This window comes from Octopus sinensis, linkage group LG1, assembly GCF_006345805.1.
Source record: "Octopus sinensis linkage group LG1, ASM634580v1, whole genome shotgun sequence".
NCBI lineage: Eukaryota > Metazoa > Mollusca > Cephalopoda > Octopoda > Octopodidae > Octopus > Octopus sinensis.
The window spans coordinates 206,394,598-206,421,647 of NC_042997.1; the positions used below are offsets into that span (position 1 = coordinate 206,394,598).

General features: G+C 41.2%; 1 protein-coding gene across 1 annotated transcript in view; it reads left to right on the forward strand.

Annotated features, from left to right (window-relative positions):
- The window catches only part of LOC115211065 (protein mono-ADP-ribosyltransferase PARP14-like), a 554,188-nt gene that overhangs the window by 422,768 nt on the left and 104,370 nt on the right, over positions 1 to 27,050 (forward strand). The window contains exons 16-17 of the mRNA XM_036508627.1: positions 16,678 to 16,905; positions 17,516 to 17,740. Coding sequence (XP_036364520.1) covers positions 16,678 to 16,905; positions 17,516 to 17,740 — 453 coding nt within the window. The remainder of the gene's footprint in view (positions 1 to 16,677; positions 16,906 to 17,515; positions 17,741 to 27,050) is intronic.

Below are 27,050 nucleotides of genomic sequence, written 5' to 3' on the forward strand. Positions count from 1 at the left end.
CTTTGAGAGAGACTTTGAGACTGTCCTTGAAGCGCTTCTTCTGCCCTCCGACTTTGCATTTTCCCTGGCTGAGTTCACCGTAGAAGAGCCGTTTTGGGATGCGAGTGTCGGACATACGGGAGACGTGGCCCGCCTATCTCAGCTGGGCCTTGCGCATGATCGTGATGGTGCTAGGGAGATCTGCCTGCTTCAGAACTTCCATGTCTGGGACTTTGTCCTGCCAGCGGATGTGAAGGAGGTTCCGAAGACACCTGAGGTGGAAGTGGTTTATCTGGCGCTCGTGCCTTCGGTAAGCAGTCCACATGTCGCAGCCGTATAGTAGGGTGGTAAGCACGACTGCCCAGTAGACTTTCAGCTTGGTGTTGAGGCTGATTCCTCTCCGCTCCCAGACTTTCTTTCGCAGTCTCCCAAATGCGCTGCTTGCCTTGGAGATTCTGTTGATGATTTCAGCATCTATGTTGGCATTGCAGGAGAGAGTGCTGCCCAGGTAGGTGAAGTTTTCCACTGCTCGTAGGATCCGTCCGTTCACCTTTATCTGAGGCTCATGGTATTGTTTGCCGGGGGCTGGCTGAAACATCACTTCGGTTTTCTTGGCACTGATGGTGAGACCGAAGTTGACACAGGCTGATGAGAACCTGTCCATCCCGAGCTGCATCTCCTGCTCATCGATTGCATTAAAGGCGCAGTCGTCAGCAAAGAGAAAGTCTCTGACGTCTGTCTCCCTCACCTTTGTGATGGCCTGCAATCTTCTGGAGTTGAAAAGTTTCCCGTCCGTCCTGTACTTGATGTCGATACCGGACTTGCAGTCCCTGAAGGCGTCGGACAGCATTGCTGAGAACATGATGCTGAACAGTGTTGGGGCCAGCACACAGCCCTGCCTGACTCCGTTGGTCACCTGGAAGGCTTCAGATGAGTTGCCGTCTTCAAGGACTCTGGCTGTCATTCTGTCGTGGAACTGGCGGACAATTGCAATAAATTTGCTGGGGCAACCAAATTTTCCCCATGACCTTCCAGAGTCCCTCCCGACTGACTGTATCGAAAGCCCTGGTGAGGTCAACAAAGGTCATGCAGAGGTCAAGGTGCTGTTCCATGCATTTCTCCTGGAGCTGGCGGGCGACGAATATCATGTCAGTGGTCCCTCGACCTGCGCGGAAGCCACACTGGCACTCAGGGAGAAGGCCTTGCTCCAAGTGTTCCAGAAGGCGGTCAAGCAGGACTCGGGCCAGGATCTTGCCTGCTATGGACAAGAGGGAGATTCCTCGGTGGTTGTCGCAGGACTGCCGATCTCCTTTCCGCTTATAAATGTGGATGATTGTTGCGTCCCGGAAATCTTGAGGGAGTTGTTCCCTGTCCCACATCGACTGGAACAGGCTGGTGAGCTGACTGATCATGGTGGGGCCGCCTGACTTGAACACCTCTGCAGGGATGGCGTCAGAGCCTGGAGCTTTGCCGGTGGACAATTTTTTGATGGCTCTGCTCACTTCCTCGACTGCAGGGGGAACAGCCAGCTCGTGGTTTGTCGGCACCTGGGGGAGTCGTGCGATGGCTTCCTCGTTGATCTGGGCTGGTCGGTTGAGCACGATGTTGAAATGCTCCGCCCATCTCTCCAGGATCAGCCTCTTGTTAGTCAGGAGTGAGGTTCCATCCGAGCTGAGCAGGGGGGTTGATCCAAAGGAGGACTGCAGTCCATAGACAGCTTTCAGCACCTCATAGAATTTCTTGGTGTCGTGTTTGTCTGCATATCCCTGAATCTCATCCGCCTTGGCGCTTAACCATGCGTCTTTCATGAGGCGGAGTTTTGCCTGGACTGTGCTGCGAATGTTGTTGAAAGCAGCCTTCTTTGCCGTGCAGGTGGTGTCATTTTGGTGGGCCCACAGCAAACGGTGTTTCTCTTCCAGGAGCTTTTGGATTTCCTGGTCGTTTTCGTCGAACCAGTCCTGGTGGTTCCTCGTAACTTGGCCTAGAGTTTCAAGGGCGATGGAATGAACCGTGTCCCTGAATGATTCCCACTGCTCATCGATGCTGGATTGGTCATTCCAAATGTCCAACAGCTTGCTGTCCATACGTGACTGGAGATCTTGTGCAGTCAGCTGGTTCTCTAATTTCGTGATGTTAAGCTTCCTCGTCACTTTCTGACCCGCGGTCTTCTCTTAGGTTGGATGTAGAAATCTATCCTGGAGATGATGAGGCGATGGTCCGTCCAGCAATCAGCTCCACGCATGGCTTTGACCAGTCTCACGTCCCGCCTGTCTTTCGCCCTGACGATGACGTAATCTATCAGATGCCAGTGTTTGGAGCATGGATGCATCCATGATGTCTTGTTGCGTGTTGGCAGACGGAACAAGGTGTTGGCGATGCTAAGATCATGAGAGGCACACGCATGCAGGATGAGCTGCCCGTTGTTGCTGCACTTTCCGATTCCTTGCTTTCCCAGTACGCGATGCCAGGCTTGGTGGTCAGTCCCGACACGGGCGTTAAAGTCCCCAAGGAGGATGAGCTTCCCAGGCTGGGCTGACGTGATGAGGGAGTCGAGTTCCTCATAGAACCTGTCCTTAACTTCTTCAGGGTTGGTCATGGTGGGGGCGTAAGCGCTGATGATGGTCGCACTAGTCTTGTTTCCAAGTGGGAGCTGCATCTTCATCAGCCAATCGTTGATACCCTCGGGGGGGGGGGGCTTTCCAGTTTCCGCACGTGTACTGACTTGATGGCAAAACCAACACCAGCCTCACAATGCTCTTCGCCGCTGCGACCACTCCAAAAGAAAGTGTAGCCGCCGCCTGTCTCCTTCAGCTGGCCTTTGTCCGCAAGGCGGGTCTCGCTCAGTGCTGTGATATCGACATTGTATTGGCTCAGTTCTCTGGCCACCAGGGCAGTTCGTCTCGCTGGTCTGTCCGCTTTGGTGTTGTCAAGCAGAGTTCTCACGTTCCAAGTTGCGAAATCAGCACCTTTGTTCGTTTTCTTTCTTTGTTTCGACCGCTTGGAAAGGATCCCCGCCAGCCGCAGTTTGCTGACCAGGGTGAGGTGAGGCAGGCTATGTTTAGGGCAACCTTTTCTAGCCCCGTCCTCATGCTGCGGAGGCGAGCAGAGCGATCCTGAAGAGGGCTGCTCGGTCACTCAGGAGGCTGCTGGACTCCACTGCTGCCTCAGTTCAGTGAGGGGCAACCACATGTCCTGAGCCGCCTGTGTGGGGGTTCACGACTGCAGCTCCCAGTGTATCCTCACCTGCTACTTCGCCGTTTCCCCATCGCCACAGGACTTTGTGATGTTGGTGTCATGATGTCATGACGTGCGCGTGACTTGGATTATAGTGAGGGTGACTTGCGCAGGATCAGCCTCACTCTCTCGTCCTGGTACGCCGGATCCAGTGGCAAGACAAAGTCAAGACGGCTGGGGGTAGACCAGGATACAGGAGCTGCCGGAAGGTGGCACGCATGGCGCAATCCAACCGCCTTAGGGGCTCCACTCCGGATTTTCGATGGCCATTGACTCATGAGAGAGTTCCTCTGCCCTTTGACAGGTTTTGTTTTTAGTCCTGCTGGGTGTTCAAATCACCCTCCTCACCAAGAAATCTTGGTGGGGTTGCCAGTTTAGTCGCCAACGACCCGACCATGTAACAGGTTGTACTGGGTTACATGTTACCAGTAGCTCCAAGCGGAGACCTGACATATATACATACATACACACACACACATACACACATATACACATACACACACACATACATACATACATAGAATATTCACTCTTTAATTATTGTGAAGTCATATGAAATTCTTCTTTTTTGTCTACATGATGTTTCAGTCATTTGTTAGTGTGCATACTTGCACTTTAAAGTGCATTATGGTGTAATGAATAACTAATGGCCTCTTTTGGGCATTTTAACTGCTACTTTTCATTTCTCTTGAATAGAGAGTTATTCCAACCAAATGGCAAAACCTTTGTTCCATAGTGGATACTGCTCTAAAAATAGTTCAAGGGATTTGTATTCACTCTCACACACATGATTAAAACAGTGTGGCATTTTAAACTTGATAAAATCCCTGCTTTATAAATATGCAAGGCTTTTGTTATCATGTGTGTGGGAGTGGGCAGTGTTAATATAGATGTTACGCATTAATTTAATGTGTTGAACTTATATTTATTAATGTATATCGAATTATACATAGATATATACAAGATCTGATATACACATACATTATCATCATCATTTAACTTCCCCTTTCCATGCTAGCATGGGTTGGACAGTTTAACTGAGGAGTGGCAAGCCAAGAGGCTGCACACACCACTAAATACACACACACACACACAAGTCTTCTGCCATTTGTCTTCCACCTCAACAGGAGTGGTTACAGTTGATAACACTTGTTTTAAAATCCTGTTTTCTGATTGGATAAAAAATTTTTCACAGATCATTTCATTTCTTCATATTTCTAGTTTATGTTATGGATACCCAATTTATCGCTATCATATTTTTTTATCCTCATAATATCTATTTAACATTTTATTATATTAACCTTAAGTTTCCAGGCAAAGGTAAAGGTTATGTACACAATCCATTTTTGGTGATTTTTTTTTTTCTTTTTCAGATTTCTATGTTTTCGATATTGGAAAATATGATTTCGCCCAAAAATCACGTTTTCAAAATTTTAATTTCCCCCACTCCACCCCATTCCAATTTATTCTTAACATTTTCCAAATTGTTTTAACCCATGTAGAAAAATATAGAGATTACAAATCTGGGAAATTTTTTTAAATTTTAATTTGTCTTAAAGAAACAATCAAGGCCACCACCTCACCCACCCACCCACCACCTCACTTTCAAAGAAACTAAAAACTCAGAACGTTTCACTTTTGTCGTATGTTTCACACATGCATAGAATTCTAGCAGATGTCAAAACTATCAAACCACCACAAAAAAACCAGCATACTGGAAACAACAGCTAAATGACATTATTTATGGAAAAACATGCCTGCTTTCTAAAAAGCTAAAAGTGAAACATTCAGAGCTTTTAGCTTTTTGAAAGTAGGGAGGTAATGGCTGGAAGGGGATTTGAGTGTTGCTTAAAATTTTTTTTTTTTAATTCTTAAAGATTCGTAATCTCTGTATTTTTGTATGTGGATTACAGAAAAAATGTTGATAAAAGTTAGAAATTAAAAAATTGAGGAGACAAAAGGATAATTAAAATTTTGAAAAATGTGTTTTTTGAGCAAAATTCTAATTTCCTATATCAAAGGCAGAAATCCAAAGAAACTTTGGAAAAAGAAAGGTGGGGTACAAATTATCCAATAAAATCCTTTTTTTTAAATATCTTCTCGCTCAGGGTCATTTTCATTCTTAAAAAAACAGGGTCTGTTTTGATAGAAATAAAGAGAGCATGCATATTATGTCATTCTTTCAATTTTCCTGGCAAAGACAGATCTCATTGAAAACGATATTTATGTTCCCCATAAATTTCTTTATAATCATAATCTATGCCATTTGAAAGGTATTTCTATAAAATCTTATTAATATATATCCATTTTTCTGAAGTTATGAAGGAAAAATTTTAATTCTGGAATTTCCCCAAAAAAATTTTTTTTTAATATTTTTCCCCACCTCCCTAATTCCAAAACTTTCCACTATCGAGGCTTGTGGTGTTAATATAAGAGAACTAACAGAAATTTGTTATTAAATTTACTCACAGAAAATTATGTTATTAAAATAAATTATCCAGCTTGGTACTTCACCAGAAGCAATACTGGAAAAATCCCAGATGCAGTAAAGGCAGTGCACCAGCATGGCCTCAGCCTCTGGCTGAATCCCATATACAAAAAAAAATATATAAATTAAATATATATATATACATATAGAAAATAGTAAAAAGTGAAAAACTACAGAAGGCTTAAAGGTTAAAATATATATATTTGCGTCAATATGTCTGAAGAATATTAAAAAATTTTTTTTCCTTACAATGACATAGTTTAGAAGAAAGACCGGTTTCGCGTTTAGCTTTTCAAATTTCTTACGACGTTATGTTTATGTTGAATAGAGTTATCGTTATGTTTATGTTTAAGGGGAGGTAATGAGTGATTTCTTCTGGTGTAAGGAAGATAATCGCTTAAAATTTTTTTCCTTTCCCTTGGTGTAAATTTCTCTGTATCAGTATGTTGGCATGGTTAAGTCTGGGCTTGTACTTTTCAATGAAGAATGTTTCCTTGTTTAGTCTAATTTGTGTTGATGATCCGATAGCACATTGGTAAAATGGAAAGATTAAAAATTGTGGTAGTAGTTGCTTTGCGCATTTCTCAATGTGCTCACTAAAAGGTATCATTCTGTATTCTGGGAATGCAATCTGTTGTCGATGCAGTGTGCATCTACGTCTGAGTGATAGTCCCGTGGATCCCACGTAGTCTTGGTGGCAGCCCGAGCATTTTATGACATAAATTATGTTTTCAGAGGCACAAGTAAAGTTAGATTTGATCTTGAATTTCTGTCCCTCTTTAAAGAGGAATTCTGATCCTTCTAGCAGGTTTGGACATGTTGCACAGTTCGATGTACCACATTTTTTACTTTTGCATCCGTAATTTCAGAAAACAATTTTGCCTTTGTGAGAATCTTTTTAAGTGATTTAGGTTGTTTGTAGCTTTTAATGATTTGGTGTATGTTTAGAATTTCCTTTAATTTGGGGTCCTTATGAAGTATTGGTAAATTCTGGGTGATGATGGTGAAGGCTTCTTTGTTTCTGGGGTTGTATGTAGATATGTAAGGTAGTATTTTTGGGGAAGGTGTGTTGTTGTGTTGAACTTTTCTTAAAGTTTCTATGTTGATTTCTGTTGCACGTCTGATCCCATCCTCTATGAGTTGAGCTGGGTAATGTCTGTCAATTAGGGTGTTTTTAGTTCTTGCAGTCTAAAGTTCCTGGTATTTTGTTCTGACACTATTGTGCATATCCTTCTTGCAAGGTTGAAGGGGATGTTTGTTTTAGTGTGTCTTGGGTGGCATGAATTAAAAAGAAGGTATTGTTTGGCGTCTGTGGTTTTGTAAAAAATGTCTGTTTCTATTTTAAGGTTAATTTTTTTAATTAGTATATCCAAGAACGGGAGCTCCTTTTGGTTGTTATTCCATTGTGAACTGTATATTTGGGTTTATGCTGTTCAATAGGTTTTTAAATTTTAGGAGTTTATCTGTGTTTTCATTCCAGAGTATAAAACAATCGTCTAAGAATCATTTCCAATTCTCTTTTATGTATTGAGAAAGGGGGTTTCCAAAGATTGATAAAGATTCCTGGTAAATGATTATTTCCATGTATCCCATTGTTAGGTTCGCAATGACTGGTGCTGCCCTTGTACCCATAGCAATTCCGGATTTTTTACAGTAAAATGTATTGCCAAACATGAAGTGGTTATTATGTAGGATGAATTCAATTGATTTAGTAATGAATTCTTTACTGATCCTTTTTGGTATTTCTTCCGGAAATTGGTCCAGCCAGAACTGTATTGCCTCCAGTCCATAATTATGAGGTATACTAGTATATAAGTTAACTACATCAAATGAAACCAGGATTGTTTCTTCCTTGGCTTTTTTTGGAAGGTGGTTTAACATATCTAAGTCATTCTAAACTATGTCATTGTAAGGAAAAAAATTTTTTTAATATTCTTCAGACATATTGACGCAAATATATATATATTTTTAACCTTTAAGCCTTCTGTAGTTTTTTCACTTTTTACTATTTTCTATATATTCAACCACGTGCTTTCACAAACCAACTTTCTTATCTATATATATATATATATATATATATATATATATATATATATGTATATATATATATATAGGCGCAGGAGTGGCTGTGTGGTAAGTAGCTTGTCTACCAACTACATGGTTCCGGGTTCAGTCCCACTTCGTGGCACCTTGGGCAAGTGTCTTCTACTATAGCCTCGGGCCGACCAAAGCCTTGTGAGTGAATTTGGTAGACGGAAACTGAAAGAAGCCTGTCGTATATATGTATATATATATATGCGTGTGTGTGTTTGTGTTTGTCCCCTAGCATTGCTTGACAACTGATGCTGGTGTGTTTATGTCCCTGTTACTTAGTGGTTCGGCAAAAGAGACTGATAGAATAAGTACTGGGCTTACGAAAGAATAAGTCCCGGGGTCGAGTTGCTCGATTAAAGGCGGTGCTCCAGCATGGCCGCAGTCAAATGACTGAAACAAGTAAAAGAGTAAAAGAGTATATATATATATATATCATCATCATCATCATCATCATCATTTAGCGTCCGCTTTCCATGCTAGCATGGGTTGGACGGTTCAACTGGGGTCTGTGAAGCTGGAAGGCTTCATCAGGCCCAGTCAGATCTGGCAGTGTTTCTACGGCTGGATGCCCTTCCTAATGCCAACCACTCCGTGAGTGTAGTGGGTGCTTTTTACGTGCCACCCGCACAGGTGCCAGACAGAGCTGGCAAATGGCCAAGAACGGATGGTGCTTTTACGTGTCACCGGCATGGGGGCCAGGCGAGGCTGGCAACGGACACGAATGGATGGTGCTTTTACGTGCCACCAACACGGGGGCGAGACAGAGCTGGCAAACGGCCACAAAACGGATGGTGCTTTTACGTGTCACTGGCACGGGGGCCAGGCGAGGCTGGCAACGGACATGAATGGATGGTGCTTTTACGTGCCACCAACACGGGGGCCAGACAGAGCTGGCAAACGGCCACGAAATGGATGGTGCTTTTACGTGTCACTGGCACGGGGGCCAGGCGAGGCTGGCAACGGACATGAATGGATGGTGCTTTTACGTGCCACCAACACAGGGGCCAGACAGAGCTGGCAAACGGCCACGAAACGGATGGTGCTTTTACGTGTCACTGGCACAGGGGCCAGGCGAGGCTGGCAACGGACACGAATGGATGGTGCTTTTACATGCCACCGACACGGGGGCCAGACAGGGTTGGCAAACGGCCACGAATGGATGGTGCTTTTACGTGTCACCGGCACGGGGGCCAGACAGAGCTGGCAAACGGCCACGAACGGATGGTGCTTTTACGTGTCACCGGCACGGGGGCCAGGCCAATATATATATATATATATATATATACATACATACATTTATATATACCCATATATATTGGGTTGTCCGGAAAGTTTGTGCCGATTTATAGTAGCTTACCTTTCCACTTATTTACAACATGGTTGAGTCTATTTAGAGCACAGTTTAAGCTATCTTTTCATGGAAGAAGGTTTATGTTCCTATAACCTGTGTTAATTCTGTAACCCTTTAAAATGGAAGTTCATTTTCGGCACTTGATGCTTATCTTTTTCCATAAAGGGAAAAAGTGCCTCACAAGTAACCAAAGAAATACGTGCAGTTTACAGTGATGTTTCTTTATTCGAAAGAACTGTACGGAAGTGGTTCACAAGGTTCTGAGCTGGAGATTGTAGCCTTATTGATAAAGAGCCATCCACTACAGATGATGATCAAATCAAGTCATTAATTGAGAATAACCCACATTGCACAGCCCGAGAATTGGCAGAAAGTGACATTGCTCCTTCGGATTTCCACTTATTATTCAAGTCTCTGCAGAATAGTCTTAATGGTAAAAATTTCAATTTCTTGGATGATGTAAAAAGATACCTTGATGAATTGTTTGCCTTGAAACCACCTCAATTCTGGGAAGAGGGTATTTTCAAGTTAAAGGAAAGATAGAGACGTATTGGGCAACAAAATGGTTCATGTTTGGTTGATTAAAAATGTAATGGCAAGTATTTTTTTACCTTTTTCTTTCCTTTAAAACTCGGCACAAACTTTCCGGACAACCCAATATATATATACACACACACACATACATTTATCTATATTATATCATCATCATCATTATCATCATCATCATCATTATCATCATCATCATCATCATAAACGATGATGATGATGATGATGTATATGTACTTGCAGAGATACCCGGTGTTTGCCGTGTTACATACAATTGAAGAATTAGACTTTTCTGTTATATTTTCTCTAATTAACTGGAATATCTATGTTTCGAATTTCATCAAAATTGCAGATGAAGGTTACTTCCCTCTTTACAGACTCCCCAAAAATTGTAATCGTGCTACATGTATCCCATACTACTGATTTTTATGCGCATATTCCAAAATTCCAGTCATATTGAACCTGTCAAAAAGATTTTGCTCCTGAAAAATGGAGGTCATGGAGCTCTAAAATGTGAGAGTCAAGGCCCCTGTTGGGGGTGGGCATCTTAATGTCAACCAGAGAAGTTGAATTGTTGAGAATCTTTTTAACTTGGGTCTTATATCTATTGTGTGAATTTCTTTGAATTAGGGAATATATGCTTACTGGATTTGTAAAAGAGAGCAAAGCTACAGGAAACCAAAAGACAAATGATCACAATAAGCAGTCAGCTACCCTACCCTAGTCGTTACCACTCCCAATATAGGATTCCTCACCATCCAGGTGACAGGCACAGCCATAAGATGCATTACGAATCTATAGCAATTGGAAGGGCGTGACCCAACTGAAATAAACATTAACAACTGTGTGACGTGAGAGCTAAGGAGAAATGTAAGTTGGAGTTTGCAAATGACCACTATACTGATACGTAACTGGACAGAATAAATTTAAAATCTATAAATGTCTTTGAATGAGTCACTCATCAGGGAAGGCTTTAAAATCAATGTTACCATCTGGGGACTATGTGTGACCCAGTGATAATAAAAAGACTGAAAGGAGGTCTGCAATCAAATAACTTTACTCAACACTTTGCAACTGAATCTGTGGAGGCAAAGATGCCTCTCATTTACTTGACAATTTATGCACCACATTGCAGAAATCACAATCTAAGTGTATGTCAAAGCAAACTCTTATACTTTTGTACCATTGAATTACAAATAATGCTCATCTTCTATGCTCAGATGACCCCACAGCTTCGATGAGTATAACTGTATTTGTCTTTGCTTAGGAAAATGACTAAATTGTGGGTGTTAAGTCCCCATGAAAGGGTCTTTCTAACTTCTAAGAAGGTGAAATTTTATGAATATTACTTCAGTTGTATCTATATCTATGGTTAAAATTTTCTCAACAGCCAAAATATACGAATTTTCATGGGGTTATGGCCCTTATGCATAGAATATAATTTCCAAATTTCTTAAAGATCCATTCAGTACTTTTGACCTAGTTTTGGATCATAAAAAAACAAGTAAAATTTGGGAATTAAGCCCCCTATTAGGAGGGTCTTAGAATCCCCATGAAAAGTGGACAGGGAGTCTTAGAATCCTCATGAGAAGTGGAAACTTTGAGAATACGTCTTGATGTGTGTCAATTACCCATGGTTGAAGTTTCAACAACATCGAAAATTTATGAATTTTTATGGGGGTCTTGCCCCCTTGAAGTCATCTCAAATTCAAACCAAACATACTGCATTATACCTGCCCTTATGCATTGAATGTAAGTTCCAAATATCATAAGGATCCATTCAGTGATTTTGGTTCATGAAATTGTATGAAACACACAGCATTACCCTTCTCCCTAGGCTTGGGTTTTGTGTTCCAAATTTCATTAGGATCGGTGCAGCAGTTTTCGAATGTATAAGTAATACACGAACACACATAAAGACATTGACTTTGATATAATAGACTAGCAGTATTGCCCGGCGTTGCTTGGGTTTGTAAGGGAAATAACTATATAAGCATTTTTAGAGAGTTACTTCCCTTATAGATGCCAATTCGGGCTTTCTTAGCCATTTCTGTTTTGATGTCTTCAAGCCATGAAGTCGTTGTTCTAAAAGAACGCTGGTCTCCCTGACAACGCTTTACAACGTTGATTTCCTTACACTCCCTTCCCCACAGCTTCACGAGGGAGGGAAGAAGGGGGAGAAGCAAACAGGTGCAGGTGTGACCATGGACGCCAACTCCGCCGCCATCGACACATGAAAAATTATGCATTAAAATCGTAGACTCATCGTAGACGCACGCTAATACTCAGATGGGCTTGATATGAATCACGACTATAAGATACCCGAATTTGGTTAAACTGCACCGCAAAATGTGGGAGTAGTTAGGAATCTAAATCGAAGTAGACAGACACACACACAACTACAGTTTTATATATATAGATATGAATATGCACATATACATACATGTATGTGTGTGTGTGTGTGTATGTATTATATATATACCGTCCCAGGGTCTCAAGGGTCCATACCTCCCAAACCCTCAGAGTTGGCACTTTCAATGTCAGCACACTGAAAGGTAGGTCTAGTGAGATTGTTGAGCTGCTTGATCGGAGATGTGTCGATATGTACTGCATCCAAGATGTTAGGTGGAGAGGAGGTTCTGCTAGGTTCCTCACAGGCAAAGAACATAGGTACAAGATTTTCTGGGCAGGGAGCACTGATGGGGTTGGGGGTGTGGGTATATTTCTTGCAGAGAAATGGGTTGATAAGGTAATCGAGGTAGTCGGAGTATGCGACAGAATGCTTAAGATTAGATTAGTGCTTCATCATGGGTTAGCAACCATTATCTCAGCCTATGCCCCTCATCCAGGGCTACCGATGGACAGAAAGACCGATTCTATGACACCCTCTTGCAAACTACCTCATTGACGAACGACAGGGACCTTCTCTTCATGGCTGGTGACTTCAATGGACATGTTGGACAATATGCCGTGGGCTTCCATGGCATACATGGAGGCTACGGTTTTGGCTCCTGCAATGATGAGGGAACCAGGCTGCTGGAGTTCTGTGATGAAAGTTGCTGAATAAAGAAAATGAAAGGGAGAAAGAGAGTCTGTCGTATGTCAACCCATCAGAGGGACCAGCTATCCGAGTTGACAGTACCTTGGTAGATAAAGCAATTAGTTTTACTCATTCGGTTTTCAATCAACCAACCGTAACTAAGACAAAGTAATTCAAATTTGTCAACCAATTAGATTTAACTTATGATTAAAAATAATCGCTCCCCAATTACCGATAGATTTAAACCACTAAAATATTAATATATAACAAATAACAAGACTCTTGTAGCTAATCTATTATCTCTTAACAAATGAACACATATTACAAAATATTCTGTGAAATTAAATTATATTATTAATTCGGTGTATTAACATGTATGTATAATTTTGTTATGACGAAAATAAAAAAAAATTTCATATAGATATTGGTGTATTTTTGTACGTATATATGCATGTTGCTTCTATTTGTTGCCCACACGCAGGGACTTATGTGTATTCAGAAGAATAATATTGTAATAACCCTGGTCTAACTGTATGTTACAAGTATATATTGACTGTGATTTTATAATTAATAAGATTACATCTTTCGTAACTAACTGTTTATATTATATCATAGTATACTATATATTGGAATCTCCTATACTATTGTGAAGTGAAAATTACACTGAATCTAATATTATTATTATTATTAATAATAATAATAATGATAATAATATTAGTAATAATTAAATATTATATGTGTATTCATGGATATGGATGTATATGTATGTTCCAGTATATATGTATACATATGTATATAATTAATTGTCTATATGCTTGTACATATGTTTAATTGTGCCTATTTATGTACATGTATAGGTGTATATATTTTCTTATATATATATGTGTATATGGATATATATTTATATATATATTAAATTGTACGTGTATCCTGTTTCATGTATATATTTATATTTTGAAAGTACTTTATAATCTCTGATGAGGCCTATGGATATATACAAGTACCCCATTTTTAACTGCCTACAACCTCAATATAATTGACAAGTATAGGCACTGAAAAACTACTTTTTTCTATAGGCTGAAACAGCTGTAAGTGATTTTAATGATTCTAACAATTTATATTAATGTTTTTTTAATAACTACTTGTATTCTTATCTTAAATGTATTGAATTTTATACTGTATATATGTATGTTATTATGGTTGTAGTTTTGAAGGCAACATTCTAATATCCTAAAGCTGATTAACCAACTAATGTGTTTCTCCATTTTCTTATTTGCAATATATATATATGTGTGTGTATGTGTGTGTGTGCAGGCATGGCTGTGTGGTAAGTTGCTTCCTTACCAATCACATGGTTCCAGGTTCAGTCCCACTATGTGGCACATTGGGCAAGTGTCTTCTACTATAGCCCTGGGCAGAACAAAGCCTTGTAAGTTGATTCAATAGATGGAAACTGAAAGAAGCCTGTCATATATATATATATGTATATATTTATGTGTCTCTGTGTTTGTTGCCCCACTTGACATCCGATGCTGGTGTGTTTACAGCAAAAGAGACTGATAGAAAAAGCACCAGGCTTACAAAGAATGAGTCTTGGGGTCAATTTCGTCGACTAAAGGCAGTGCTCCAGCATGGTCACAATCAAATGACCGAAACAAGAAAAGAGTAATATATACACACACATTTCCTACTAATGATTCTTCAAAGAGAAATTTCTTGAAATAAGTGTTTTATTTTCTTATGTCCAAAAATGTTGAACCAAGAGTTATAGAGTGCTGGATACCATCACCTTCATTGGTTCCCAGATATTTGTATACTTCAGTTTGGTCTAGGTTTCAAATAGCACTGGTAATATCAAGTTCTATGTTTTCTGCCCTTATGAACTTCCCTGCCTTGACAGTAGCCTTGGCACATTTATCAAGTCCGAATTCCATGCCTATATCAGAGCTGAATTCCTTGACAATATTCAGGAGCTCTTCTAATTCTTTGTTGTTTTTGGCAGTTTTAGATCATCCATATAGAGCTGCTGATTAATTTTCTGGTCAAACATCTTACATCCTCTCTTAGCATTATTCACTTGCGTGGATAAAGGGAACAGAGCGAGGCAGAAGAGTAATGGTGAAAGATACCACAGGTGATATTGATGTCTGGTGAGGTGGTATATCCTTGTATTTGGTTTAAAATGAAGCTGGTTCTCCACAAATTCATGATTATTTTTAAAAAGTTCACAATTGTTGGAGCTGTCTTGTAAACTTCCAGGGCCTTGATGATTCATGCATGGGGGACACTGTCACAAGCCTTCTTGCAATCTATCCAAGTGGTGCTAAGGTTTCTGCATTTGGATTTGCAATTTTCAATGACCATTTCATCAATCATTAATTGGTCCTTACATCCATATGAACTCCTTTTACATCCCTTTTGTTGTGCCACTGGGAGTAACTTCCAAGAATTCATATGCTCTATTCACTATCATAGATGATAACAGTTTATATATGGTGGTGAGGCATGGTATGGGTTGGTATTTTGCGGGGTTAGTAGTTTCTTCTGTTTTTGGTAAGAGATATGTAATCCCTTCTGTGAGTCACTTTGGGGTTTTTGCAGGGTTGGACATGACTCCATTGAATGCTAGGGCTAAGTTGTGGTGGGTGCTCGTTAAAGAATTTAGCCAAAAATTGGGAATCTTATCAATACCTGGACATTTCCATTTCTTTGATTTGGCGAGCACCACTTTCACTTCTACAATTGTTATATCCTGCCATTCTTGATATTTGCAGTGGGCATTGGCCTCTTCTATGTCCCTGACCTAATGTGCTTTCTGATAAAACTCCTTTGGATTACTTCAAATGTTTTTCCAAACATCTTCAGTTTGCTGCTGGGAAAGAGATGTTTTCACTATAATGGTATTTTTCTCCAGTTCCCTGTAGAATTTATTTGTGTTCTACTTGAATAGAATGTTTTGTCTATGGAATGATAAGCATTTTTTGTCATTTGGTTTTTAATTGTAGTTTTTATTTTGAGGATTTCAATCTGTGTATCCTTTGTTTTCTTGTAAAGGTCATGTTTAGCAATTATTCTTATTAGTTGGTTGGGTTTATTAGTTTCCCCTTTGCTTGCTTCAAGTAGAAAAGAATACATCTGCTCTTAGTGGGATTATTTACTGGTTTAACTTTCCATCCATGCAGGCTGTTTGTATACATTGCACTTATTATTACTACTACTACTGCTGCTGCTGCTGTTGTTGTGAGGTGGTGAGCTGGTACAATCATCAGCAAATTGGGTGAAATGTTTAGCTGCATTTCATCAGTCTGAGTTGCACCTTTTCAGGGTCTACAAAATGAGAACCAGTTGAAAACTGGAGTCAATAAAATCAACTTTTGGTGCCTCTTGAAATTGATGGCCCTGTGCCAAAATTTCCAACCGATATTACTGTCTATATGGAATAAAGTGGTTCTTTAAATACAGAGAAGAACGTTTGATTAAAAATTAGAAATAAAACAAAGCGCATAAAGAATTTTGTTTATTTTCAGACACTGCATCGTCAAACGTATCCCTTCCTGGCTCACAACAGGAACCATCCTCTATGACACCCAGAACTAATGAGACATCCAGAGAATATGATGACATTGAAATAAACCTAACAATTGGTTCAATTTCTAATGTATCTGTGAGTAAAAAGATTCATGTAACTTATTTATATTTAATTGTTATTTCATTTCCAAATGAGAAATCATTACAGTTAATTAAAACATTTTCTCAATCTAACTCAAACATTTTATTTCCTTCACATCTGATATCTTGAGTATATCTTTTGCTAACTTTGACAACCTCAAACTTACTACAGCCATTCTGTAGAGCCTTTCTTAACAACAATATCAACTGCAACATTGTATCTCTTTTCTCTCCATGGACTGTTCCTTAGTTGTTTACCATTAATTACTTTTGTAGGTTGATGTCATCGTTAACAGCACCAATGAAGAACTCCAGCTTGACAGTGGTGCTATCTCCAAATATATTCTCTTTGCTGCTGGTCCACAGATACAAGATGAATGTAGCCAGAAATATCCTCAAGGTATTTCTACATCTAAAATATCCATCACTAAAGGATATAACCTCAAATGTAAGAATGTATTTCATCTGGCATTACCTCCCTGGGATGAAAATTCCTCTGATTCAGTAAGTATCAATCATATGATATTGATTTATTGAAACAGTTAATGTTTGAAGAGAACCTTATGCATGTTGTGTGAGAATCATAAAGCAAATGTCAGCATCCTGTTTAATATTTGTTCTTCCAAGTTACCATTGGAAGGAAGCAGAAGATATCGATGAACAGGACACTTTTATATATAAATAGAAGGAAAAAAGCCTCATGGCCTAACAACAGTTATTTGACTGATAAATAAGACTATATTAAAACATATTTCTCTGTTTTACTGTCTGTATTGGTGAGTTTTTCTCTGTCATGGCACGAGCACTAGAGAGGTTGTCATGTCCTCGACAACACTAAAGACTCCTCTTGGGTCTGCATTGTCTCTCTTCATTCACCAACCATTTTACATGGTGGATTGGGTCTGTTTTATTGTAGCAGCATCATGAGTGAGGTTGCCTTGTCCCTTGCAGGACTAAAGAGTGATAGGAATGACAGTTGTGTTTAGAAGTGGTAGGAGTGAGAGGAGTTGTGAGAGGAGGATATATTTATTACAACTTAATGGTTTCTTCCTGTAATAAGAAAATAATTTAATAAAATGTTCATTATCAATTACTAAACAATTAATTTTTTTAGATTCTGGCAAACTTGACTCAAATAATAACCATTTGTCTGGAAGAAGCTGAGAGAATGGGTGCAAAAAGCCTGGCATTTCCTATATTAGGGGCTGAAATGAAATACCCCATTGAAAAATTACCTGGAATTATGTATGAAGCAGTGAAAAACTATGCAGATCTAAATTCAAGCCAGATCAAAGATCTTTACTTTGTGATTTGTCCTCAAGACACAGAAATAGCAAAGGTTGGTTGATGTTTTTGTTGTTTGTTGTTTGATGTTCATCATCATCATTTAACATCCACTTTCCATACTGGCATGGGTTGGACGGTTTGATTGAGGGCAGGCAAGCCAGAAGGCTGCACCAGGCTTCAATCCAATCTGGCAATGTTTCTACAGCTGGATGCCGTTCCTAATGCCAACCACTCCGACAATGTAGTGGGTGCTTTTCAAATGCCACCAGCACAAGGGCCAGTGAAGTGGTACTGGCTTTAACCATGCTCAAATGATGCTTTTTACATGCCACTGGCACAGGAACCAGTCAGGTGGCACTGGCAACAATCACGCTTGAATGGTGCTTTTAATGTACCACAGGCATGGGTGCCAATCAGGAAGTACTGTTATTGGCCACGACAATGACTTCACTTGTCTCAACAGGTCTTTGCAAGTGCAGTTTATTGCCCAATGATTGAAGGGTACTCTTAAATGGGCTGGTTATGCTACACTGGCAGATGCCATGGGTTATGATCTCACTTGGCTTGCCGGGTCTTCTCAAGCACAGCATATCTCCAAAAGTCTCGGTCACTTATCATTGCCTCAGTAAAACCCAATGTTCGAAGGTCGTGCTTCATCACCTCATCCCAGGTCTTCCCTCTACTGCCAGGTTCTCTCTGCTGCTAGGGTATGACACTTTTTCACACAGCTGTACAGCAGCTGTCCTCATCCTTACTCACCACATAACCATACCAGTGCTGTCATCTCTCTTGCACATCACATCTGATGCTTCTTAAATCCAACTTTTCTTTCAGGGCGCTTACACTCTGTTGTGTATGCACACTGACATTACACATCCAGTGAATCATACTGGCTTCATTCCTTGCAAGCTTACGCATATCCTCAACAGCCATGGCCCATGTTTCGCTACCATGCAGCATGGCTGTTCGTACACATGCGTCATGCAGTCTACCTTTACCTCCGAGCGAGAGGCCCTTTGCCACCAGCAGAGGTAAGAGCTCTCTGAACTTCGCCCAAGCTGTTCTTATTCTAGCCGCTACACTTTCAGCACACCCTCCCCCACTACTGACTTGGTCACCTAGGTAACAGAAGCTATCAACTACTTCTAGTTTTTCTGCCTGGAATGTGACAGAAGCTATTTTCTGCACATTTACTGTGTTTATTGCCACACACAAAATCTATCTTCCTAGTTTGCCTTCCTTTGATATTGCTGCACCTCTTATGCATCCATAGCTTACACTGGGTACATCTTACAGAGTTTCTACCTACACCTTTTCTACACATCAAGCAGGGCCATCTAGCTGAAGTAATTTGTGATTTGTCTGACTTCCTATTTACTAGGACTTTGGTTTTTGCTAGGTTGATTCAAATTCGATGACTGGCGTCCGTGCTGGCAGGGTGCAAAGAGCACCATACGAGTATGATCATTGACAAAGCAGGTAACCGGCTTCCGTGCCAGTGGCACTTAAAGGGCACCATTCGAGCGTGATCGTTACCAGCGTCGCCTTACTGGCACTGCCCGTGCTAGTAGGGTGCTAAGAGCACCATCCGAGTGTGGTCGTTGTCAGAGCAGCCAATTGTCACCTGTGCTGGTGGCATGTGTAAATGGATTCATGCGAGCTGAAGACAGCCTTTTAAAATTTGGAAATTTCACCACAGAGGGATAATTTCCTATGAAAATATTCAGCAATCCTGAATGTGTAAGTTGTTAGACAACTTTTGCATAAAAAATATTTTACAATACAAACTTTTTAAAGCACTAAATAGCCAACTTACGTGTAGCCAATTTCACTAATGTCTGTCCATCAGCTAGATAGATAGATTAGATAGATAGATAAATAGATAGATAGATAGACAGACAGACAGACAGATATCTTTTTATTATGGCCACACAGGGCTAAACACAGAATGTGGACAAAATACAATGTAGAGTTTTTCTTTTCAAGGTGGAGTGGGTGGGACACACAAAGTAAAAGTCAAATCAATAGGGATTGAAATCTTTGGTCTGTGTGGTGTACAAAAAAATATAAAGTTCCCCCAAAAAGGAGAATAGATATTGTTCACAGTTTAGGTGTATCCTTGGAGAGAAAAACCTACAAAAATGACCGAGGTCACCTCAGGCAGCTTATAAAAAGTACAAGAAAGCAAGTACTTTTTCTCTCTTTTTGTGATACGTTTATGCTTAAAATGGTATTGTCTTTCGTACTTACTATTCTTGCCACATTTACCCATTTTTTATTGAAACATTCATTTGATAACACTTTCCTCTCTATTCTCATCCTCCTTTTCAAGTGGTACTTGAAAACGTTTATGAGAGACTGGCCAGAGAGGAAAGTGTTTGTTTGTAAACCTTTTAAACGCGCCCACCACCTGCATTCTTTTGCCATAGCTACAGTGTTTCGAAAACTATTTTTCCTTCCTGTTTAAAGGAAGGTGGCAGGATAATATTCATGATTGATTCGGTTGATGGCCCATCCCATACATGACAACAACCATTCAGTGAAGGTCCACAGCTCTGAAATAGCTGGACACTGTGCGAGTGAGTGCAGAACAGTTTCATCACTCTGACCGCATCTCGGGCAGGTCGGTCCTTGTGGTTTTCGAACCATGTTTGTAGATCTTCTCTCGAACTGGTAGTGCATCCTGATAGCATTGCCAAGTCAGGGATCTCTGGAAGTTATCCATAGGTCTCGGTCCAAATGTCGTCCTGAGAAGGCGGGTTAGGAATTTCTTGTCGACACCCAGGTTTGTACCAAGAGTAGTTCTCTATAGAATGCATTGGTCGTTTCGAAGCTGCACAAGTTTGATCGCAGACGGTAGAGCTGCTGTAGAGCTTGGCACTACTCGCAGTGCCATTCACCTAATTTCAGTCTCTTTTTCATCCATGTTTGCAGTCCAGTGAGTGAGACGAGTTGCAAGAAGGCACGCCTCACAAATGGCACCCACACCTGTTCACTGTCATCAATGAAGTTCCAGAGATGCCGCAGTGTCAGCGCATGTCTGCGCATCATCATCTATGGCATCCCCAGTCCCCCATTTAACGGATGTTGACAGCAAATAGATCGCCTCACCATCGGAATGCTACCCTTCCACAGAAATCAAAAGAGTATGCGTTCTAGTTTCATGACGGTCAGGCGATAATCGATGACTGAGGCAATTTGCCACCTCCGCCCGATCTTTTAGAGATAGCTTTCTCACAGCCCATGTTTGGCTGAGAGTGACCACTCTACTCGTGATCTCATCCCAGCAGTTCTTATCCATTTGGTGATCCGGACCGAACCAGACCCCAAGCAATTCAACTGGTCCGTTCATCCAGCATCCCCCTACAGAGTCACTCTTGGACAGTATGGGCTTCCTTCTCCAGTTGCCGAGTAGCAAGCCCACTGACTTTTCCGGGTTATTTTTTGCTCCCATCACCGTTTCGCCTAGCAGCTCGATGCGCTTTTGGCTCAACACTATGACAATGGCATCAACTGCATATGCCGACATGCTCATCCTGCAACACAACTCTCGTGGAATACCCCTCAGTGTCGCTAGCTTCCACAATAGTGGCTCGAGAACCAATACATAGAGAAGTGCCAATAGGGGACATCCCTGACGGGCAAAATGCATGATGTCAAAAGGTTTTGAAAGGTGACCGTTTACCTGAATTATCAATTGGATGCTGCTATACAAGGCAGTGATCCAACTGCAGAAGACGGGACCAAAGCCAGCTGCTCTGAGAACAGCTTCTAGGTATTGGTGGTCGACCCTATCGAAAGCTTTAGATTGATCCAAATTGATCAGCGCCCCACCCATACCAGGATCCTTAATTACCCTGTCCATGATGTAGTGCATGAGGTGGAGGTTGTCATGGATGGTTCTGCCCAGCACGGTGCATGTTTGTGCCCTGTTGACCAGTTTATCGATGACAAGCAACAACCTCTCGGCTATTACTTTGGCCAAAATTTTCAATGCGTTGAGCAGACTGATGGGCCTGAAATTATCTATAAAATTCCCCTTGTTTATGTCTTTCTTCAGTAATGTCACTGCACCTCGGCTCACGAAACTGGGGATTCTTCCGTTTTGTTGCCAGTTGCAGAAGACTGATGCCATGAGGTCACCAAATAAGTCTGGCATTTGACAATACAGCTTGTAGGGTAGACTGTCCAATCCAGGCAACTTATCTCTTGCACAACCCACCATCGCATCAGTAGCTGTGATGAGACCCTCACAACACTCAGCTTCTCTTGCCGAGAGCCGCCGCAGGCTGGTCAGGTAGGCACTGAATTCCATCCTGCATTCCGACCCACCACTCACCAAATAGTCGAGCAAGGTGATGTTGAAAGGCCTCACACATCCTTTCAGGTTCAAGTAAATTGCATCCCCATTGATCTATTAGAGACCAAATGGTGGCTTTGTTGCCACGTTGCACCTCTGCTACACGGGCTTCTTCAACAGCTTCAATCCCTTCATTTTTTAAGGCACACATTTTAGATCTGATGACCCAACCTTCGTGTTTGGTGTTGAGCTGTTGGTCGAGGGCCAACTTTGCAGCCAATATGTTGGTTGTGTTGCGAGTTGAAAGTGCCTCTTCTAGTTTCTTAACTAAGTCTCCCTCTACTCTATTTCGATCTATGGCTAATTCTTTGCTAAACCTGATTTAATTGCCGTTTTTAGGGCAAACCACCAGAGGTTGTTAATAATGGCTCCTGTTAATGCCCTCTTAATTAACTTGCTAATCCAGTTCCTGTAAATCTGCAGCACTTAGAGTGACGCGTTCAGTTTCCAGTAACCAGGACCCTGCCTATGAGTCTTATCTAAGTTGTGCGTACACATCACAAATTTGTGATCTTTGTAGCTGACTATTTTAAATTGTGGACATCCTACGCTCTCTCTATCTGCTGTTCTACATAGAACTCTATCTAAGTACGATCTCGACAATCCGATGCGGTTTGTCCAAGTCCACATTGGCATATTCGGATGGTCAAGTCGGAACCTGTCAGACAGATGAAAATGTCTGAGCAGGTCTTTGAGGCACTTACATCCCCTTCTATTCCTATCCATTCCTACAAAGTCTAGATGCATGTCCAAGGTAGCGTTCCAGTCCCCTACTAACAGTAAAGGTTGAGACATTCCCAGGAAAACCTCTAGACGTCTGAAGAAATCCGCCCGACCCGTTAAGGACAGTGCATACACTGCCATCAGATGGAAAGCACACTCATTTCTGCCATCGACGTCCAAGACAACCAGCCTACCCTCCGGGTCTAGGAATATTGACCTTACTTTTATGCTTAGACTCTTCTGAAAAAGCACTGTGGTACAACCACCACCCATGTTTGGCCGAGAGGGAGAAAAATAAATGTTGAATTGTCCATCAAACATGGACGAGAGGGCCCTCAGGTTACTGAGTCTGGTTTCACTGATAGCTACTATATCAATGTTCAGTGACTTGATGTTATTTAGAAGATAACCTTGTTTCCAAGCTGATGCAAAGCCATATACATTTACACAACCTAATTTAAGCATAATTTAGTCAAAAGTTGTGTTTTATACACAATAGTAAAGAGATGAGAGAGAAGGTTACATACTCATTTTGAAAGTTTTACATTCCTCCTCCTTTGAAGTGTCTTGGAGGAGGTTTTTTAAATAATTTTTTGGATAAAAAGTTTTGGAATCCTCAATAATGTTAGTTAATGGTGTAGTGGCATTGCTTGGAGTATTTGGCTTAGCAACCATGGTGCTCTTTTTGTTGTTGGTGGTGGTGGTAATGTTTGTAGTGGTGATAGTAGAAACAGTGGATGGTATATTTTTATTAATAGTATTAATATCTTCACCAGTAATAGGTGAGATAATCAGTTTATGGGAATCAATAGGCACAATTGTAGTGATAGTATTGTTGTTGTTGTTGTTGCTGTAACAGTGCTTACTTTAGCGTGTGTGTGTGAAAGATTCGTTCTTTTTTTCTTTCATCATTCCCAGGCTAGGAAAATGTTCATTCATGAAGGATACCAACCAGCGCTCCACAATCAAATTTCTCAACATTTTCAAAATCAAGAAAGAAGATCGGATATTAAAGTAGTGCTGAAACTGCCCCTAGGGGCCAATTCTACCCTTAAAAATACCCAAATAAAAGCTGGGTGCTTCACACACCTCCAATGCAATAATGTAAACAAAGCTTGTTCAATGAAAAATGCAGACGACACAAAAATGTCAGATGACAGATAGATTTCTCGACATTTATAAAACTTGAGAAAGCAAATTAGATATTAAAATAGGGCTGAAATTGCCCCTAGGGGAAAATTTCCCCTTGGAAACACACCCAGATGAAAGCTGGGTGCCTTGCACATCTCATGTACGGAAATGTAAACAAAACTTATTCAATAAACGGTAGAAAAAAGCGATAACCTTGTAGCATAGCTCTGTGATATCCTCACTGTTTGAGAGAAATCATAGAAATGGTGTCGTGTTAGATAGCAGCCAGCCAATGGCTGCTTGGGACTGTTTGTGTCCGCTGCTCTAATTGGTTGACTTACACACTGGCGCGAAATCAAACTTCACCAAAACCAACCAATCAGGGAAGCGGACACAACTGGTCCAAGCAGCCGTAGGATGGCTGCTATCTAACACAACATCATTTCTATGATTTCTCTCAAACAGTGAGGATATCACAGAGCTACACTACAACCTTAAAAGCTGATACAACAACACATAGATGGATGAATGGATGGATGGACAGACAGACGGAAAGACGGACAGACAGACAGACAGACAAATAGCTAGACTGATAGATAGATAGATAGATAGATAGACAGACAGACAAATAGATAGACAAATAGATAGATAGATAGACAGACAGACAGACAGACAGACGGATTCAATTGGCCAAACAGGGCTCAACACAGAGGAAACAATACAATGTAGAATTTTTCTTTTGCGAAATTGATGAAAAGAGACTGAAAAAAGAACACATTTGGGGGTATGTGCACAAATAGATAACAAGGTGGCATCTTTTCTTAACAATTTGAATTCCCAACAGGGGGACTACAGTTATCCATGGAAAGAAAATCCTATGAAAAATAACCATGGTAACCTCAGCAAAAGGAAAATTTCTATGAGAGCAAATTGCCCTCTCTCTCTCTTTGTTTTACAAGTTAAGGCTCAAACTGGTTGGTTCCGTCATTCATGCGTACCTTTTTGCTACATTCACCCACCTTTTATTAAATCTTTCATTAGACAAATTTCCCTCTCTACTCTTACTTTCCTTTTTTTTCAACTAATACCTGAAACAGTTGATGAGAGATTGGCCAGAGAGGAAAGTGTTTGTTTCTAAACCTTTCAAACGAGTCCACCACACACATTCTTTCACCATAGCCACCAATACGATGAAAACTGCCTTGCCCACCCAGTTAAAGAAAGGTGGCAGAGCAATATTCAGGATAGACTCAGCTGACAAATATGTGGACACTGTATGAGTGTGTTCAGAACAGTTTCATCATTCTGACCGCATCTCAGGCAGGTCAGTTCGGTGTTTCTTGAACCGTGTCTGTAGACCTTCTCTCAAACAAGCAATGCTTCCTGGTAGCACTGCCAGGCCAACAATCTCTGGAAATTGTCCATAGGTCCTGGCCTGAAAGTGGTCCTGAAGAAACAGGTCAGGTGTTCCCTGTCGATGTCCAGATTCTCCCCAAGCACATCATAGTACCTCCCCTCCACTAGTCCTCTAAAGAACACCTGAGTGGATTTGAAGTTATTTATACCTGAACCTGGACAGCAAAGCTGTTCCGGAGCTAGGTGACACCCACGATGCCATTTGCCCAGTCTCAGTTTCTGCTTGATCAATGATGAAAGAGACGAGCTGCAGGAAGATATGTCTCACAAACGGTGACCACACCTGGTCACCATTGTCAATTAAACACTGGAAATGTTGCAGTTTCAGCACATGTCTGTACATTATTAACCATGGCATACCCAGCTCTCCATTTAGCAGGTGCTGACAGTAAATGGATCACTTGACCATAGAAACATTTCCCTTCCGCAGAAAGTGGAAGAGTATACATTCCATTTTCATGCTGGTAGCATCAGGACAAGGTAAGATGGTCAGACAGCAGTAGATGACTGATGTGATGTACACATTTTCCTCCTCAGCCCGACCTTTTAGAGATAGCTTCATCTCAGCCCATAGCTGGGTGAGATCGACCACTCTTCTCATTATCTCATCCCAGTTCTCCATTTGAAGTTCAGGACCAAACCAAACACCAAGCAATTTAACTGGTTCATCAGTCAAGCGTCTCATGGTGAAGACACTGCTGGATGGCAATGGTTTGCTTCTCCAGGTGCTGAGACCCAAACCCACTGACTTAACCTGGTTAATTGTATCTCCTATTACTGATTCGTACTCCCTTAGTGTCTCGCCAACCAAGTCAATAGGTCTAAGGCTTGACAGTATTGACAGTGACATCTACATATGCAAACATACTCATCCTGCATCCCAGTTCTCGTGGGATGCCCTTCAGTATCACCAGCTTCCACAGTAGTGGCTCAAGAGTCAATACATACAGAAGTGACAAGAGGGGACATCCCTGATAAACCGAAAACATAATGTCAAAGGGTTTGGACAGATGGCCATTCACTTGAACTACTGAGTGGATGCTGCTGTATAAAGCAGCAATCTAACCACGGATGACAGAACTGAAACCAGCTGCCTTGAGAACAGCCACCAAGTATCAATGGCTGAGCCTATTGAAAACTTTTGATTGATCCAAATTGATCAGTGCCCCACCCATGCCAGTTTCCATAACTACCCTGTCTGTGATGTAGCGCACGAGTGGAGGTTATCATGGATGCTTTTGCCTGGCATGGTGCATGTTTGTGCCTTGTTGACCAGTTTCTCCATGACAAATGCCAACCTCTTGGCTTGCACTTTGGCCAAAATTTTCAAATCTGCATTGAACAGAGTGATGGACCTGAAATTATGTATAACATCCCCCTTGTTTGGGTCTTTCTTTAGCAGTGTCACTGCTCCTCAGTTCACAAAACTCAGGGTACTCCCATTTTGCTGCCAATTGCAGTAGAGATCCCCAAACAAGTCTGGCATATGACAATAAAGAATGTAGTGACAACCATACGTAAAGGAGATGGTGACAGAAATGTCTCTTTTTAAATGATGCACGGTCACCTTAAAGGCGACGGTGGTGGAAAACCTCCTGAGATACTGCATGTTGGTGTCATCACAAGAACGTGGCTGAAGTCGCTGGAACTGGTTGAGTCGTGGGAACTGGCTGGTCTGGTTGTAGTCAGTGGTTGAAGACCAAAGACGAGATATAGTGAATTGATGACGTCT